This window comes from Monocercomonoides exilis (assembly GCF_001643675.1).
Source record: "Monocercomonoides exilis strain PA203 chromosome Unknown scaffold54-601524, whole genome shotgun sequence".
Classification (NCBI taxonomy): Eukaryota; Preaxostyla; order Oxymonadida; family Polymastigidae; genus Monocercomonoides; species Monocercomonoides exilis.
Genome location: NW_027150599.1, coordinates 552653 through 569885, shown reverse-complemented (window position 1 = coordinate 569885; position 17233 = coordinate 552653). Strand labels below are relative to the sequence as shown.

At 34.9% G+C, this 17233-nt stretch overlaps 4 protein-coding genes across 4 annotated transcripts; 2 read left to right on the top strand and 2 right to left on the bottom strand.

The window, feature by feature from the left end:
• Positions 1-1879: 1879 nt before the first annotated feature.
• MONOS_13713 (putative SRP40, C-terminal domain) lies at positions 1880-3664 on the bottom strand (the record flags this gene model as incomplete). The annotated part of the gene is made up of 2 exons (XM_067866441.1): positions 1880-3341; positions 3433-3664. 2 exons carry the CDS (start codon positions 3662-3664, stop codon positions 2212-2214), a joined length of 1362 nt encoding a protein of 453 aa, XP_067720421.1. The 3' UTR covers positions 1880-2211.
• Positions 3665-3807: 143 nt separating this feature from the next.
• On the top strand, positions 3808-4134 carry MONOS_13714 (uncharacterized protein; the record flags this gene model as incomplete). Its single annotated transcript, XM_067866442.1, has 1 exon — positions 3808-4134. One exon carries the CDS (start codon positions 3808-3810, stop codon positions 4132-4134), a length of 327 nt encoding a protein of 108 aa, XP_067720420.1.
• A 306-nt stretch (positions 4135-4440) lies between these two features.
• Positions 4441-5935, top strand: MONOS_13715 (uncharacterized protein; the record flags this gene model as incomplete). The annotated part of the gene is made up of 5 exons (XM_067866443.1): positions 4441-4615; positions 4752-4906; positions 5237-5335; positions 5389-5514; positions 5573-5935. 5 exons carry the CDS (start codon positions 4441-4443, stop codon positions 5933-5935), a joined length of 918 nt encoding a protein of 305 aa, XP_067720419.1.
• A 3513-nt stretch (positions 5936-9448) lies between these two features.
• On the bottom strand, positions 9449-13867 carry MONOS_13716 (uncharacterized protein). The gene has a single exon (XM_067866444.1). It carries the CDS (start codon positions 13834-13836, stop codon positions 9766-9768), a length of 4071 nt encoding a protein of 1356 aa, XP_067720418.1. The 5' UTR covers positions 13837-13867; the 3' UTR covers positions 9449-9765.
• Positions 13868-17233: the final 3366 nt, after the last annotated feature.

Here is a 17233-nt window from a genome sequence, read left to right as displayed (position 1 = left end):
AAAGTTATTGCTTCTGCTTCCAGTGCGCTTGCATCATTGACAACATAAATCGTGCATGCTTGGATATATCCCAGTAGATCATAGGCACTTTTCAATGATTTTATTTCCTGACCGATCGCTGTACCAGCGTGGCTGTTATCTCCCGTTTGCTTCACATAAACTTCATATATTTCTTCAGCATTCACAACTTGTGAAATTACTAAAGAGAAAGTCAAAAAAGCAAAGATCATGAATTTTGACGTTTTTCGATCAATATTTCAAAAGATCAACACATCCTTTATTTTAAATCACACAATGCAATCAATGGTTTGGATCCTGTTGGTTTGCTTTCGAAATAATAATGAATTATTTCAAACATATTCAAATATCAATGACTTCCGTCAATCGTTTTTTGAAAAAAAAACAGATTAAAAATTAAATATAACAAACATCAAGTTAGCGCCCATAACATATTTGATTTTTTGATTTTTTCCTTTCATATTTCTTCCAACATTAATCAAATGAAATAAATATATAATACTTAAATAATGTTTTCGATGACTAATCACATATTTTCAGATGCGAATAACAACTTTCCCAAAATTAATTCATTTTCTTTTGTTGATAAATAAAACAAAAATAACCTTTCAAATTTCTATTCTTCGTCATGTTAAATTTAAAAAATTCGAATAGAAAGGCATGAATAATTTTTGATAAAACTTTTTAAAAATTCAATCATTTATTGCATCAAAGAAAAAACCCGATTAATTTTCATTTGATTTTTAAATCTAACATTTTTTCAACAACGATGTGAAGAACGCAAAACAGTATAACAGATTCAAAAAGAGGTTTTTTCATGATGATTTATTTGAAAGAGTGTTTGTTGAGAAAAAGTGTCATCGAATGACAGTCATTTCGGAACTTCATTCCAATGTCAAACTTCACAGAGTTGCACAGAACATTTTATTTTCTTGAAACCCTTGAAACGTTTCTTCCATTTGAAGCAGAGATGCATGAAGAGCTTTTTGCTGCCATTTGATTCAGTGAAGTTGTTGGAAGCTGAATCTCAAGATAATTGATAATATTGCAGTTTGTTCAAAAGAAAAGCTTGCAACTGATTCCAATGGTGAAATATCTACTGTTTATTGTTTATTCAGTTGCCCTTTTCTCATTTTACCAAAAGGAATCGTGTGACAAAGAAATGAATTTGAAAGAAGTCTGTGAAGAGATAGAGGATAAAGAGGAATGAGGATTTGAGGGAAATGATGTATTGAGAACAGGAAATGTTTTGAAAGACGGGATATGCCAGATGACAGAAGACACAACTGTGATGAAGAGAGCTTTCTCATTGAATCATGAAAGATTGATCTTTTTTGAGAGCCTATCTGTTTTGGTTTCAATGAAAAACAATGGAAAGAGAATAATTCTGATAGCACTTAGGAATGATTCGAAGAAGAGAATGCCATTGCTCATTCGATCACTCTTTCAAAGAAATAGAGAAGAACAAGGCATCACAATTAAAAAAAATAAATTGGAGAGCCTATTTTTCACTTCCTTCTGCTTTGGACATCCTCATTAAGAGATCTATGTATTCCAAATAGAATGTTTGTGATGTTTCAGAAACAGAATTGGAAAGTTTTCATTGGCTGTCTCATCAACTCAATTGAACAGAAAATTGATGAAATCTGTCCAACAAATCTCTCAAAATAGTGATTATTTTTCATTGTTTTGTTGCTTTTCCTTCTTCATTTTTGATATCTTTTGAAGAGCTTCAAAAATAATAAGATTTCATTCTTCTTTGAAAATGATTCTTTTTCTGACTCGCTGTCTATTCACAGGATGTTGATTTCTTTTCACATTTCCTTTTTGGATGTCAAACTGTCTCTTTTTCAAATTCGAATTTTTTATTTGTTTTTTTCTGATGAAAAACTGTTTTGGGGGAATTCACGATGATGATGAGTGTTTGTTAAAAATATGATAAAATTAATATTTTGTCAGAATGAAAATGAAATGATAATTTTGTCTGTGCTTTTATCAAAATGGCTTCAAATGTTGATGTGTGTGAAGAACAGTTTTTTTGTATGAAAATTGTATTTGTACATGGTGAATATCATTCTGAGAAAAAGGAACCAAAAATTCAAATAAAGCCATTGAAATACTCATTTCAATGTTCATTTCTCGCTTTTGATGCCCTCATTATTTTTTTCCTCTTTTTTCCTTTTCCTTTTTTTTTTATTCTTCCTCATCCCCCAGCTTCACCGAATTGATCCCCATCCCGATCTGCCCTCCCTGATACGTCCCTCTCTTCAGCTTCGTCTTCGCTGCCCTGAATCCTTTTCCCCGAGTCTGCAGCAGCTTCTCTGACGCCTTCTTGCCCCACGCCTCGCCTTTCATCTCGAAGCTGTTGTCCGCCAGCCGCGGGTCTGTAATCACATACTTGGACGGATCGACACGGCGGAAGGGGGTGTGGCGAGAGGGAGAGGGAGAGGGAGATGGAGAAGGAGAAGGGGAAGGAGAAGGAGAGGGAGAGGGAGAGGGAGAGGGAGAGGGAGAGGGAGAGGGAGAGGGAGAGGGAGATGACTCGTTACTGTTGGCTGGGGATGAGCTGGGAGCAAGATTTGGGTTTGATGTCATTTTGTTGTTGTTCTTCTTTTCTGCAGAAGAAGAAGAAGAAGATTCTGATTCAGAATCAGAAGAAGATGAATCAGAGGAGGATGAAGAAGAAGATGATGATGAATCACTATCTGAATTATCAGAAGATGAATCTGAAGATGAAGATGAAGATGAAGATGAATCGGAGGAAGAAGAATCAGAATCAGAAGACGAATCAGAAGAGCTTTCTTCATCTGAACTCATTTTTTGTGCAACAACAGTTTTTGGGACTTCTTTTTTCTCTTCTTTCTTTTCTAGTTTTTTTGAAGCGTTTTCTTCTTTTTCTTCTTCGCTTGATTCATCTGAAGATGAATCAGAGGAAGATGGATCAGAGGAAGATGAATCAGAGGAAGATGAATCAGAGGAAGAATCAGAGGAAGAATCAGAGGAAGATGAATCAGAGGAGGAGGAAGAAGAAGAATCAGAACTTTCTTCTTTCTTTGCTGAAATTGCTGGTTGAGTTTGCTTCGCCTTCTCGTTTGCATTCACTTTTTGGGCTGTTTCTTTTGCTTCTTCTTTCTTTTCTGGTTTGGCTGAAGAAGAAGATGATGAAGAGGAGGAGGAAGAAGAGGAAGAGGAAGAAATAGAAGAATCTGAGGAATCTAAATCAGACGAGGAGGAGGAAAAGTCGGAAGTTGAATTTTTTATGTCAGTATCTTTCTTCACAGGAATTCCTGGTCTTTGCTTCTCCTTCTTCTTCTTCTTCTTCTCTTTCTTCTTTTTTTGATAAGTTGTCTGAAAAAAAACCCTTCTATATGTTTTCCTTTTGCTCGAAAATGAGAGCTTTTGTGGCTGTTCGACCTTTCTGATCCGAAAGTGGATGTGATGTTTGTGTCGCCTGTGGAGCTGCCAGCAGACGTGGTTGGGTGTCTGAAAAAGCTTCTTGTGGCCGGGGCAGCACGGTAGTCGTCTCTTCGCTCAGCGCCTTCGTCTTCTTCGTCTTCTTCAACAGGAGCAGCATTCCGATCAACTTCGCCATTCCGAATGCTGAGAAGTGAAGAGAAGAAAGTGACAGGAGATGATCAGCCATCATCAGCACCTGCAATTAACACTTCAGATGCATGTGTGGTAGCTGCGTCATTCACGAAGGCAGCAGCGATGGATGATATCGAAAGGCGGCTGCGAATTGTGTTGCATGAGGCAGCTTGGGTATATGAAAATCGTAGACAGTCGTTAATGAGGGAGCGACAGACAATTCGAGGGATATGTTGTGGCTCGGCGGGCGGTGCTGTGTGGGGGTGTTGTGTGTGCCTGCGATGTGGAGCTTTCAGCGATGCTTTCGGTTCGCTGTTGGTGCCGGTGGGCACGAAATCTGGGAGCAAGCGGATCTTTGCGATGGTAGATGTGAATGTGTTCCCATCGATCTACGATCTGTTTGGCCCTTCAATGCAAATATGGCGATCACAACAATCGAGGCGTGTGGTAGTGACGCTGGACGACGAAGTGATGGGGCGAGGGGTTACAGTGTGTGAAGTGGGGAAGAGTGTGGAGAAGGAAATGTAAGCGGTTTGGCTGAGGATGGAGGATGTGGTTCTGTCTCCAGCAGCAATTGCGCTGGCAATGCTGGAGAAGCGCGAAGAAGCAGAGGAAGCAAAAGAAAAAAAAGAAAAAGAAAAAAAGAAGGAAAAAAAGTTGGCTGGAGAGAAGAAGATGAAATTAAAGGAAAAGTATGAAAAGGTGAAGCAGGAGATAAAGAAGAAGTATTTGGAGTCTTGCATGAAGCTGCAAAAGATCATGGAAGATGAGAGGATTTTGAAGCTGATAAACAAGCTGGAGGAGCGGCTGCAGAAGTAGGATAAGATCATATCGATGCAGGAGAGGAAGATTTTGCAGCTGAATGAGAAGTCTAACTCAGAAGTCAAGGAGGTGAAGATGGCGAAGGAGGCGAAGGTACAGTTTGTAGCCACGAAGGAGAAGGCGGGGCTGATTGGTGTAAGGATTGAGAAGGAGAAGAAAGGCTGTTCTTTTCAGGGCGAAGTGGTGAGTATGGATGGCAAGCAGTAACTGATGTATCGGCGGTAACAATTGCCATATCTTCTTCGTTGGTTTCTGCGGAGGGCAAGATAATTCCATCTTTGACTTCGTTGATTCTGCTGTTAGGGCTGTGTGAAACGCACAAGGAGAAGTTGCAGCGAGCATCGGGGATGGAAGTGTTGTGATGCTTGTGCCAAATCTCAATGGGAAGTGTGTTTTTATGAAAGTGGGGAGCGGGGAGAGTGTTGCGAGAAAAATCAACAGCGATGGTGGAGGAGGTGGTGGAAGAGCAGTTGCAACGGTATAGTAGAAGATGAACAAGATGGAGAAGGAAACGAAAATGCTCATGGAGCTGCTGAAAGTATAAAAGAAGACGATAAGCGAGAAGAAGATGCTGTTGAAGGAGGTGATTGAGAATCAGAAAAAAAGTGAGGCAATCAGGAAGGTGATGATCCGCGGAGAAGAAGCTTTTCTAGTGGAACTTTGCAGAAATGCGGCTGTTTGGGGAATTTGTACCAGAGAAGTTCAATGAAGATAAGCTGTCGTTCTTCTTGTTCTTCAGCATCGTTCTTGAAAGTGGAGCGGAGATGAAGATCAAGATGTTTTTTTGTGGAGTTTTTGATACTTCCAGTCGGAGAAGGGGGAGGAGAAAATATCAGTGTCTCTGGTGTTTTTAATGAACCGCTGCTGGGCAGAAGGAAGGATGATGAAAGGATTCGAAGAAAACGTTGTATGATTCGATATGCTCTGGTGATGCATTGATTTCTTCGTCTACGATATCAGGTGCGTCACAAATTCAGAGCTGGAGTCTCTTCTGTGCGTGTATGTGTGCTATCCGCAGACACCACAGGCGCTGTCTCAACAATTCTTCTGAGATGCATCCCATCTGTCGAGGTGCTTACCGCAATCGTTTGCATCTGTGTTGGAGGTGTTCCAGAGCAACGATTTCTTCACGCCGTTCCGGAAGTATCTGGATGTATTTAATGCCTCCGAAATTCGAGCATATCTGTATCCATCTGATAAAAGATGCAGCTGCAAAGAAAGTGAGCTGGCACTGAATGATCAGGAGAGGGAGCTTTCGGAGGTGTCAGCAGCAGCAGTAACAGCGGCAGGGCTGAAGCAGCGGGTGGAGGCTGTGCAGTCGACAGTTGTGAAGAGAGAAGGGCAGTGTGCGATGTTCCTGATGGTGATGATGCTGACAGAGCTGATGCGTCCGCAGTTGGGGAAAGACGAGGTGGAAGGAGTGATTTGCTTTGGGCTGCTAATGGAGAATGGGCAGCGTGTGGAGCTGTTTCGCAAGGCGATGGCACAGCAGATGAAGGGAGAATGAGGCTATATCTTGTTATGTGCCATCATCATCATCTGCTTCTTCAGAATTGTATAAACAAGTTCTAAGTGGAAAGAGATGGCGATAAGCAATATGCTCCAATCCTTTGAGCGAGCACTGGATGTGATCGATCATTTAATTAGCCTGTCAGCTTTTTCTTTCCTAGTTGTCATTCTCTTCTTTATTTTCCTCTTCCTCTTCTATCTCCCGTTTCTTGCCCCTAACCTTGTTTGAATCTTTCAAAGAATTTTTTGAAAGAAATAAATATTTAGTCAATGTTAAGGATGTTTAGTCTTCTTTCTTCATATTTCTGAAAAAACAATAGAAAAGAAGAAGGAAGAAGAAGAAGAAGAAAAAGAAGAAGAAGAAGGTTAAGTATTTTCTAATTGATTTTATTTCATATTTCAGTATTTTTCTTGAAGCAAATAAAAAGTTGATGATGAAAGTGAATCAAACCGGTTTCATCCTTTCAATATTTTCCGAACACACATTTTTGAAGGATTCAATATCTGAGCGATAAATATGCTTGATGAAACTGAATCTGTAACAACTGGAGCTAAATGATTAATTTCCAAGATTTTTCTTTTTCTCCTTCTGATATAATTTCTTCATCTTCTTCAATTTTTTTTTTGTACTGGCTGCTGTTAGAGAATCAGACATCTCCAAAAGTCCGAGCAAAAGTCAGTGATTATGATTCTTGCATCTTTCCAGATTTTTTTATAATGGCCATAATATATGAAAAGAAGATAAATTCGAATTGTTACTGAAATAAAATTACAGAAGATGTGATCGAAAATACCTGTAATCAAAGTGTTGAGATTTATGTTGAAGGGAAAAATAAGAGATCGTTTAGCATTGAAGCTGAAGAAGCAAGATAGATTTCAACGAATTGGCGAAATAAATAATGTGTGTTTAATATTCATTGAAAAAGATGATTCTTGAATTGATGCTTGACTTTGAAAAAGATTCGTCCCAGCTGTGTCTAAATAACGGTCTCTGGGCTCTTTTGTCTTTATACATTTTTGTTCCCTTTGTGATTTTCCAAATCATTATTTTGTCGCGACATTATCTTCTTTTCAGTAACTTCTTCGCCTTTGCACCATGGTTTACTGTTTATCTTCTCTGAAACTGTCCTCAATCACTCAATTTCAGAACTATTTTTCTCATTCCTTCCAAAAAATATATCCATCTTTTTCACGCTCTTCACGCTTTTTACTTAAACGAACTGTTTTCCCTTCTTTCTCTCTTTCATTATCTTTCTTTTTCGATTCATTTGAAAAAAATCACCACAATAAAAAAGCCATAATATTTTATTTCGAAAATATTTTCTCTTCCTCTTCGACAATCCATTCTATTATTCATGATAAGATTCAAAGATTGAAAAGGAAAAAATTACAAGTTAGAATTTCCCATATTTGAATTATTTGACAATTGAGATAAGATGCAAATTTTTCAAACGAAGGTTTAGCAGTTTTTTATTTTTTCACTATCTCTTTCTTTTTATTTGATGATAAATAATTTTCCAATCTGATTTCGTGGAAAAACTAACTTATATTTTTGTTGAATATTTTTTTTTCGTTTCATAAGTCTCTGTTAACAGGGAATTTTTCTGGTCTGAAATTATTCTTTTCTTTCATGAAATAGTGATTTTTCATCAACTTTTGCAGAATTGGTTTCTGAACTTGAGCTCTATACAGATGCAACGCTAAAACAGAAAATGGACGAAATATGTGAAGTGATGGAAGAAATGAGCGAAAATGAGTTTTTCAATGTTGCAACTACAGAACTGTTAGACCAAATTGATAAAATGATTGAACAAAAGAAAATAACTCTTGAAAAAGTGTTTTCATTATTGAAACGAATTAAGTTGTGGGAAGTATTGGATTATTCAAAATATGCGATATTTGAAGAGTCTCTTTTACGTAAAAGATTTGAAAAAATGATCGCTGATGAAAAAAAGAAGAAAGAAGAAATGAATACAAAGCTTCTGACTGAACTTTGTCAGAATTATCTATCTTTGTCATTTACGAATAGCCGCTGTTTTAAAGAAATATCTAACATTTGCCTTCCTTGTATTCTTAATGATGCATTTGAAAATAAAGAAAGTGGAAAAACTCAAAAAGATATTGAACTTGCTTTTGTGGCTCTCGTAAAAGTCAGTCTTGCGAGAGTATGTTGCAAATTATTTTATTTTTGATTAAATTATTCTTTAACTTGTTTGAAAAAGAACTTAAAGAAAGAACAATATATGAGTGAGATAACAAGAATAATCAAATATCATCAAGAACATCGTAATATGACGAAACTTGCATATCAATGTGCTTGGCAGTTTTTGACAATCCGAGTTTTTCATGACTGTGGATTGAAAAGTTCAATAATGAGTGAACTGAATTTTTCAAGAGAAGTTGTTGGAGAATTGAAAGAATTGATAGAAAGTGTGGAGTGGAGAAGAAATGAATTCAAGTTAAATGAAGTTAGAAGCTCTCGAGTTGTGATGAAGTGGTTGCATTTATTCATGATTTTTGATTTTCAACAATTACTCCAAATGTGTGATATTTGTAGACTTAATGAATTGATTATATGGTTGCATAACGAAACAAAATGCAACCATGAAGACATTGCATCCCGTTGCTTGTCTGCCATTGTGAGTATTGCGAAATACAAAAATATAACTCTTCACAGTTTATTGAGCTATGGAGCTGTTAATATGTTTTTGTTTGTTTTCTTCGAATCAACTTTGCACAATTCAACAATAAAAAAGTGTTTTGAGTTTTTTGAAATTCTTTTGAAAAAATTGAATGGGGTGATGAAAGAAAAAGATGAAGTTGAAGATGATGAAAAAACGGAAAAAGTGACAAGAAGAAGGATAAGGGAAGGATTTGAGGAAATGGGATTCGAAGATATTACCAACAGCTTTTTTGAAAGACCAATTGAATTGAATAATGATTTGAATTAGTCAATTGGTCTTTTTGCCCATTTTGCACATTGTCAAACTGTTGCTTGAAGTTCAAGAAAAAGCAACATTGAAACTTTCCCAGATTCTCATCATCTTTTTCTTTGTCATTTTTTAACAATTTATTTTTTCGATCTCTCAATTAATCAAAATTTATTATCTCACAAAATAGATGAAGAAAAATGTGCACAGGAGAATTCTTTTCACATTAATGGCATTCAAAAGAGAGACTATTTTGTGTTCATCAAAAAGTCTGAAATAGACTTTGTGGAAAAGGAAGCCGGTCAGTTTTCTTCAGCTCCATGTGTTTTCAAGAAGTGGAGAAGAAATGTGAAAACGATTCATCTTGAAAAAATGAAAGTGTTACAAATCAAAGAAATTGTTTTGGTATTCTTTCGTTTCGCTTTTCTTTTTCAGAAATCATTGAACTCTTAAAAATTATTAAAAAGCGCACACAATTTTTTCAAATAAATTCCTGGAGTTTATTTTAAAAAATATATACATTGAATTCATAATGTGGCACTTTGAATTCAACAAATTTTAAGCCATGAACAAGAAAATAGTAATTGTATCTCTCCTATTTTTGAAGTTCTCTAAATATCTTTGAAATGAACCGTACGTTACAGTATATTCAAACCAAATAATCTCATAAATTGATATTCATTGAATTTATCATCTTTTCAATTGGAGGTAAGTCAATTTACAGATAATTGAATGTTCAAAAACTCTAAAATACGTAACTACATAGAAATTAAAGCAATAAACAACAGATAAAATTAAAAATGAAGAAATAAAATAAAACTAATATTTTCAGAAAAATTCTCACTCTATGGATAATCAGAACTTAAAAAATTTAATTTTAGCATCCTTTTTATCTTTCTCAAAATTTGCTCCCTTCTTTAATTTCTTTGTAGTCTCTTCGCTTCCTTCTTTTCACAACACACACGACAACCACCACAATCACAGCCACAACAACTGCAAATGCGCAAGAAGAAGCTATAATTATAATCAGCTGTGTTCTCGTCAATTTCTTCGGATTGTCCTCTTTCCGCTTCACCAAAAACCAGTCTTCTGTGTGTTTCTTTTCATTTGCAGTTATGCCGCTCGAATACGACAAATGGCACATAACCGAAGTTTGATCGTCCACATCCAGAAGAGCCTTGGGAATCTTCACTTTCATTTCTGCCTCTCCCGCAAACTCTGTTACTGGGCAGTCAACCCATTTCAGCTCTTCTCCTTTTCTTTCTTTTGCAGCTTCAAATGTCAATTCACAAGGAAAGAGATAGCTTCCATGAACAATTCCAGTCACTGTTTCTTCCTCATTTTCTTTATCTTTTCCATTTGCTTCTCTTTTTCCCCTGTTTGCGCCTTCAGCATCTTTCACTATCGTCACATTCTTCAGCACAGGAGAAAAGAAGAGAGAGTCCATTTTTTTCGCTGCTTCTCCGCTCGCATTCCCATCCGCAATCATTCCAAACGGCTTCCCTTCCGTCCCGTCGCTTCCCTGTGTCAGAGATATAACACAAACAGAAGAAGGTTGTTTTCCTTTAGCTCGAATGTTGTGCCTCAATGAAGGGAATTTCTCCCAATCCGCATCAATTGGATGGTTGTTTGCAAAGCTGCAGTTGCTCAGATTCAAGGGACTTCCGTCTGTGAAGATGACTCCCTCGCTGATGTTGACAAACGAGCAGTCTTCAAAGACTGTTGTCCGAGTCTCGTGAAGCGTCACAAGCCCTGAATCCCACAGGCACAGACCATTCTCTGCCTCTTTTATTTTGTTAATTGGCTCTGGTTTTGTCTTTTTTCCTTTCATCTCCAAAAAATATTGGTTTTTTTCGCTTTTCTCTTCGTCAGCTCGTCTCCCTTTGTTTGTATTGCCATTTCTTCCGTAAATCGCAAGTTGCTTAAAGTTTCCAAATTCCTTCTCAATCACTATCAGCTTGTACGGTAACGGTTTTCCTTCTCCTCCTTGGACGCTTTCTCCTGTCAGCTCTGTAAACCACGGTCTAAGCACAACATCAATGATGGTCAATTGATTTTGAGTGAAGATCAAATTCAGTGCTTCTCCTTCAACTGCATCTGGGTATTCTATATCAACATGCCTGAATGTACAAGAATAGCGCCAGTTTTCAAACACTGCCAGCGATTTCCCAGCGTATATCTTTGATTCAACATGAAGCGCCCCGCGATTTGGCTCTGCAGTTAACAATGAAGACGAAGATGAATCAGGTGCTGAAGCGAATGTCATTGGCTGCTTTGTTTCAAATGGTTCGTCTACTGAAACCATTCCAATAAAGAGCATCATAAATGCCTCGTCTGGTATATTGTGTTTTGTTCCTGTACTGATTCGATCGCACGGCACTGTTTTGCTTCCGCAGCTCTTTCCATTGCTTGCTTTCTCTCCTCCAACAAAGATCCTGCTCGAATGATATGGCAGTCTGTTAGCTTCGTCTGTTAAAAGATCGATAATATTTGCTTCATCGCCTTTCCTTTCTTCCAAAAGTATTCCATTCGGCTCTCCATAAATATCCTCCATTTCAAATATTAAGAGTTCATCTTTCAATTGCTCTCTTCCAACTGGAAGAGACAAGTATATGTACTCTCCTCTGTCAGCTGCACAATCAATGAAATTCAAATTTTCTAATGATAATTTAACTGGATCGGTAACGCCATCGGCGACTCGAACAAACATCGCTCCTCCTTTTGATTCTTCATTTCTGTCTAATGCATTTGCTTCCTCATTGCTCGTTGGATTTCTGACAGAACAATTTCGAAAAGTTGTGTGCGAAACTGAAAATTCATTGGCGCTGTTTCCAACTTCCATATATATGCAGCCTCCTATTTTGTGTTCCACCGACCAGCAGTTCAGAATTCTGCCATTTGTCACAGAAACTTGTTTGCATCCCTCCAAAACAGTCACAACAGACTGTGTTGCGCTTTTGACTGAAAGCTTATTGAGCAAAAATCCGAAGAATGTAACTGCATTTGCTGCTTCGCAAAGAATAATTGCAGACGAAGAAATAAAGTTCTCGACGGTTACGGTAACTAAATATAATGTCCCCGTCTTGCATTCTATCAAAGCGCAGTTAAGCTCTTGATTTTCATCAGTCGCTGTGATATTAACATTACAAAGCTGGGCTGATGCATCGTCGCCGTCTGTAACAATCAGCCCGTTGCTTCTTCCGCTTGCTCTTGTCGTGTCCACATTGATTTCTGCTTCGTACAGCAGAAGACTGCCTTGCTGTTTCAAGTTGAAAACCCCTTCGCCTGGAAGCACCTTCGTTTCGTCCAGAGCTGTTGTAATGGAGATTTTGCTGACATCTCTGTTTAAAACCTCAATTTTGCGCCCTTCTATTGTAATTGGTTCGATGTCGTATTTGTTGCAATTTTTGGTTGTGTAAATGCGAAACAGCCTCCCCGTAAGGCTGTTCTCAATCGCCTTTTTCATCGTTTTGCATGGCTTATTCCCTTCTTTGCCGCATTCGTCGTTGTCCACTCCATTTATCGCGTCAACATCCACTTCGAACGAGTTGTAAGCCAGCCAATCGTCGTGTATGATTGATGTGGTGCTTGGCCTTTTCACGACAACTCGCTCTTTCTTCGTTGAGCTAATGCATGCTGCATCAAAAGGATTCTTGTTCATCTCAGAATCCCCCTTGCAGAGGATAACCACGTCGTTTGCATCTATTTTACCCTCATTTTTCGCAAAGAAGCAATCCTTAAAAAAGATTCCGTCGCCTTTTATGTTCTCTTCGTCCAAAGTCAAATAAACTCCGCCTCCAGACTTCGCTGTGCATCTTTCAAACTTCACATTATTGCACTCAAATCCTGCCATTTGCGTCAACTCAAGTGCGTACAGCCCTCCTCCTCCTTCTGTGGCCACGCAGCCAGAAAATTCAACGTTTTCCAGTTTCACTTTCCCTTTCGTCATCCCAATCATCATCCCCCCACCTTTTGTAGCCTCCCCATTCCTGAATGTTGAATCAATGACATTCAGCTCACTCTCTGGATGCATCATTTCAAAATAAAGGCTGCTTCCCTTTTCTGACAAAGGCGATATTGAAGTAAATGAGCATTCTGAAATTGAAATCTCAACTTTTTTGTTTTCCTCGCTTTTAGCCTCAAGTATCGCAGGGCCTGCAGTTTTTCTGTTAGCATAATCAAAGTTACTTCCTTCCAGTGTAAATGATGATGGAAGTTTCAGAGCGCATTCTTTGTTCAATGTAGCTTCACCAAATTCGAAGCCTCTCAATTTTTGTAAAGTGGCATCTTCAGAAATATGCAAAATTGCTCCATTAAAGTTTTTGAAATTTGATGACAATATCCAATAAAACTTGTTAATTGAGATTTTCCCTTCCGTAACACTCAAGAGCGAAAAAGGCAATAAATCTTCTGTCCATCTGTTAAGACTAATGCCACAGTCGCAAATTGCAAAGTCTCCGTCAAAACCTCTAGAAAGAATAATCGCCGATTCCTCGTCTGTTTCTGTTGACAATTGTTCAGTCTGAGATAAAATTAGATTAAATGTCAAATGTTCCAATTTTAAAATTTTTTCGTTAATAATATGGAACTTTCCTTTTTCCACGAGATCTTTCAAGTCAAAATCAAGCATTCCTCTGGTGTTACTGTCTACTCTTGAATCCATTGTTAAGCTGAACTCTTTGTTAAATATAAATTCATATTGAATCTCTGCAAAATCAACAATTTTAATAGATTTGTCCCCAGGATCGTCTCCAAGTCTTTCAATTCCTTTCGCAACCGATTTGCATGGTTCGGCTTCGACTCCACAGTTGGGGTTCGAATCGTCCCCTCTGTCGGAAATAAAAACAATTGTTATTGGTGCTTTTTGAACTCTTCCTCTTTCAGCAATAAATTCCCTTTCCGAAAAACTTTGATTATTTTCGTTTGTGTTTGAAAAAGCGCTTGCAAATAGTGCTATTATAATAAACATTTTAGGCTCAATCCAATGTTTTGATCACGTAACTATAATTAAAAATAATCCAACTTTTATGTCAGAGACATTTGATTGAGAACAATATGGTAAATTTTATATAGAAATAAAAATTGTTGAAATGTTATTTTCAAAAAAGTATTTCATAAAAGTGTTAGTGACTTATTATCAATGAAGCATTAATAATCTCGCTGTTTGAGTTCAAACGTATTAGGAACAAATATTTTTGCTTTATGAATTGTATTTAATGTTAAATGTTCTAATATTTTTCTCTTTTAGATAATTTTTCAGAATGAATTTTAAATGAAAATGATAGACTTTTTTTTTAATGATATTTTTAAAAAAAAGTCAAAAACAAATCGTATTTATTTTCAAAATGAAGAAATACTGACCTTGTTTTTTATATAATCAATGTTTTTGTTTTTGCTTTGGATTTGGATCTAGTTTTTGTTTTATTATTTTTTTTTTTTTTCGTTTTTTTGTCACTATTTATTATTTTTGTCCTAAAAAGTGTGAATACAAGCAATTCTTCTAATAAGAAATTTTATTGAACCTTATTGAAATCACACTTTTATTATTCGTTTATTCATATATTATTCTCAAATTTTTTTGTGAAAAGAATGTGAAAAACCATGAGTGTGCTGTTTCTTTTATTGCCTCCTGAACAAAAAACAACATCGAAACGTCCATGGAGGAAAAATTCCTGATAAAAAACTCAAATGAAAGTTCAATTATGAAAAGATTTTGTCATTTTCATTCAATAAAAACAGTTTTTATCATTGAAATTCTTCTTTGTTTTTAAAAGATGATTAAAAACGTAAAATATCAAAAACTTGATGATAAGAAATCTGTATTAAATCTTTTGTTCTTTATGTTTTGAAAACAAAACCGTTGAAATAATGGGGTAAAATATTTCACTTCAGGCATTTTCATTGAAAAATTATGCACCTTGGATGAATTTTCAGTGATCTTAAAAATAGAAAATAAATGGGTTTGTTTTTCGAAATATATACGAAGTCACTGAACTTTATGTTATAATATCAATGATGTTTGCTTTCAGTTAGGAAAATCAAATTTATTTTGAAATCTGATAAAGTTTAAAAATGTTATGAGTGAAACATTTTTTTGTGCTTTGTGCATAAAAAGCTTGAAAGTCCATATTTTGCCCCAAATAACCATTTTTTCCTTTGACAAAAGAATTATTTTTCGTTATCTCATTGAAAATTTGTGATTTCAGAGATTATCACTTATATGAGAAATTTTTTGAAAAGTTCCTTTTGTTTAATTATCAGGTAAAATGATAAACGAATATTTTCATCAAATATTCATGCCAACTAACAAAAATTCACCAGAGTTGAAATTAACGCTTGATGCTGTAATCGTTTCCATGCTGGTGTATTTCGGTGAGTTGAATTGAAAATTTGATGATAACATTCGTTTTTCATTTTAACCTGATACACCAAAAATAATTCTAATTCGAAAAAAAATAATTCAATTTCGTAATTTATTAATTCAAATTCGAAAAAGAACAATTCAATTTCGAAAATGATTTATACAATTTCGAAATTCATTAAAAACTGAAATTTTTAATTTTTCTCGAGAATGGATTTCAGAAAAGTTCAAGTTATTTTTTAACAAATCAAATTTTATTACTCATTAAAACTGTATTTTTTATTGCAACAATCAAGAAATCAATTTTTTATAAAAAATTATTTCATTTTCGAAAATCATCACTCAAATAATAATAGTTTTATAAAAATTCATTCTATTGAATAACCAAATAAAAATTGAAAAAATTTTATCACGATTATTGAATTATTTCTTCACAATAATGTGATTGTTTCATTGGCAAATTTTTGAATAATATCGGTTTTATACATGAAAAAGTATTTATTTCCTTTTCAAATTAACTTCAATCAATAAACCTTCATTCAAAATAAAAAACATTTTCAAAATGAAAATGCATCATTTCTCAAATATTGATAAACAAAATTTGCTAATGAGATAATAATTAAAAGAATTTAAAACCCAAAACACAAGTTATTTATTCCACAAAACAAAAAAATTATTGCTTCTAAATTGAATTATTCATTTTCGAATTTGAATAATTTTTGGTGTATTTAATCGAAACGAACATATAAAAAAATATTTCACATTTATCTTCATTCGGAGTGAATTTAAAACAGATGTTTTTGAAAGTCAAAAAATAGATTAAAAAAAAACTCCAATGTCGAACATGAAAACGTGAATTCACAAGTCAAAGAAACATACAAAGCGATCATCACTATTAGGAATAATAAACTGTGTCCGAGATAAACAATCCAATTTGTTCAAATTGAAATAAAAATGGAAAGGAACGACAATATTATGCTTCTATTTGGGTAATTCTTTTTGAAAAGACGCAAATGCTTTAATTTTAAATAAATCAAAAATTTCATAATTTGGTCAAATTTCTGTTTCTACTCACGAATCTTCTTTAGAATGTTTAAAATTGCATTATCCAAATATTGATTCCATGTTTGTGAAGTTTTGTTGATGTTAACAAAATTTTGAGCAAAATATGAAATTTTTGATTTATCTGAAAATTAAAAAATTGCGACTTTTCATAAAGAATTACCTATTTGATTCGAGCTTATCAGTGAGATCAAAAGAAAGTTCATTTTTTTCTTTATGCAGTAGGTTTTATGAAGAATAAAATCATAAACGTGTTTATTGCCGAAAAAAAGAATATGTCAATTTATTAACACACCAACCAACAAAGAAAGAAGAAAAAGAAAATGAAAAATCGAAGAAAAAGAAAAAAACGATTTTTTTTTAATGGAAAGAATAAAACCAAAAAAATTTTAAAATTGAATCACTTTCAACAAAAGTTGAAAAACTTTTGATAGAAATCGAAAATTAATCGAAAAAATTAACTTTAATAAAAAGTATTCAATGGAAAAGAAATGTTTTTCTTTTGTATATGAGAAAAAAATTCGTAATGTTTGGATTGTTGTTTTTTTTCAAAATTTCACAATTTTATACCAAAATTAACTCAATAACAAACTCGAAACAAAACTTAAAACATTAGTTTTTTTCAAAAGAAATGAGTATTTCGTTAAAATAAACACGAAAAAAGAGAACAAATTCTGAATTCATCATACCACTAAAAATTGGTTTATAAACAAAAATTTTCTTTGGGAAAATTTCTGTGAAGAAGGATCCTTTCAATTGAAATGAGATAAAAATAAATCAGAATTCAGCTCATGTTTCAAAAAATTTCAATTAAACAAAATGAAGCACAAAAACATATCGGAAAAGAGATAAAAAATAATCTAAATGGGTGATTATTTTTGAAATCATATCTTTTTTCGGGGTGTTGATTTTTCAAAGATTGTTTGTTATTGGGAAGAGATTT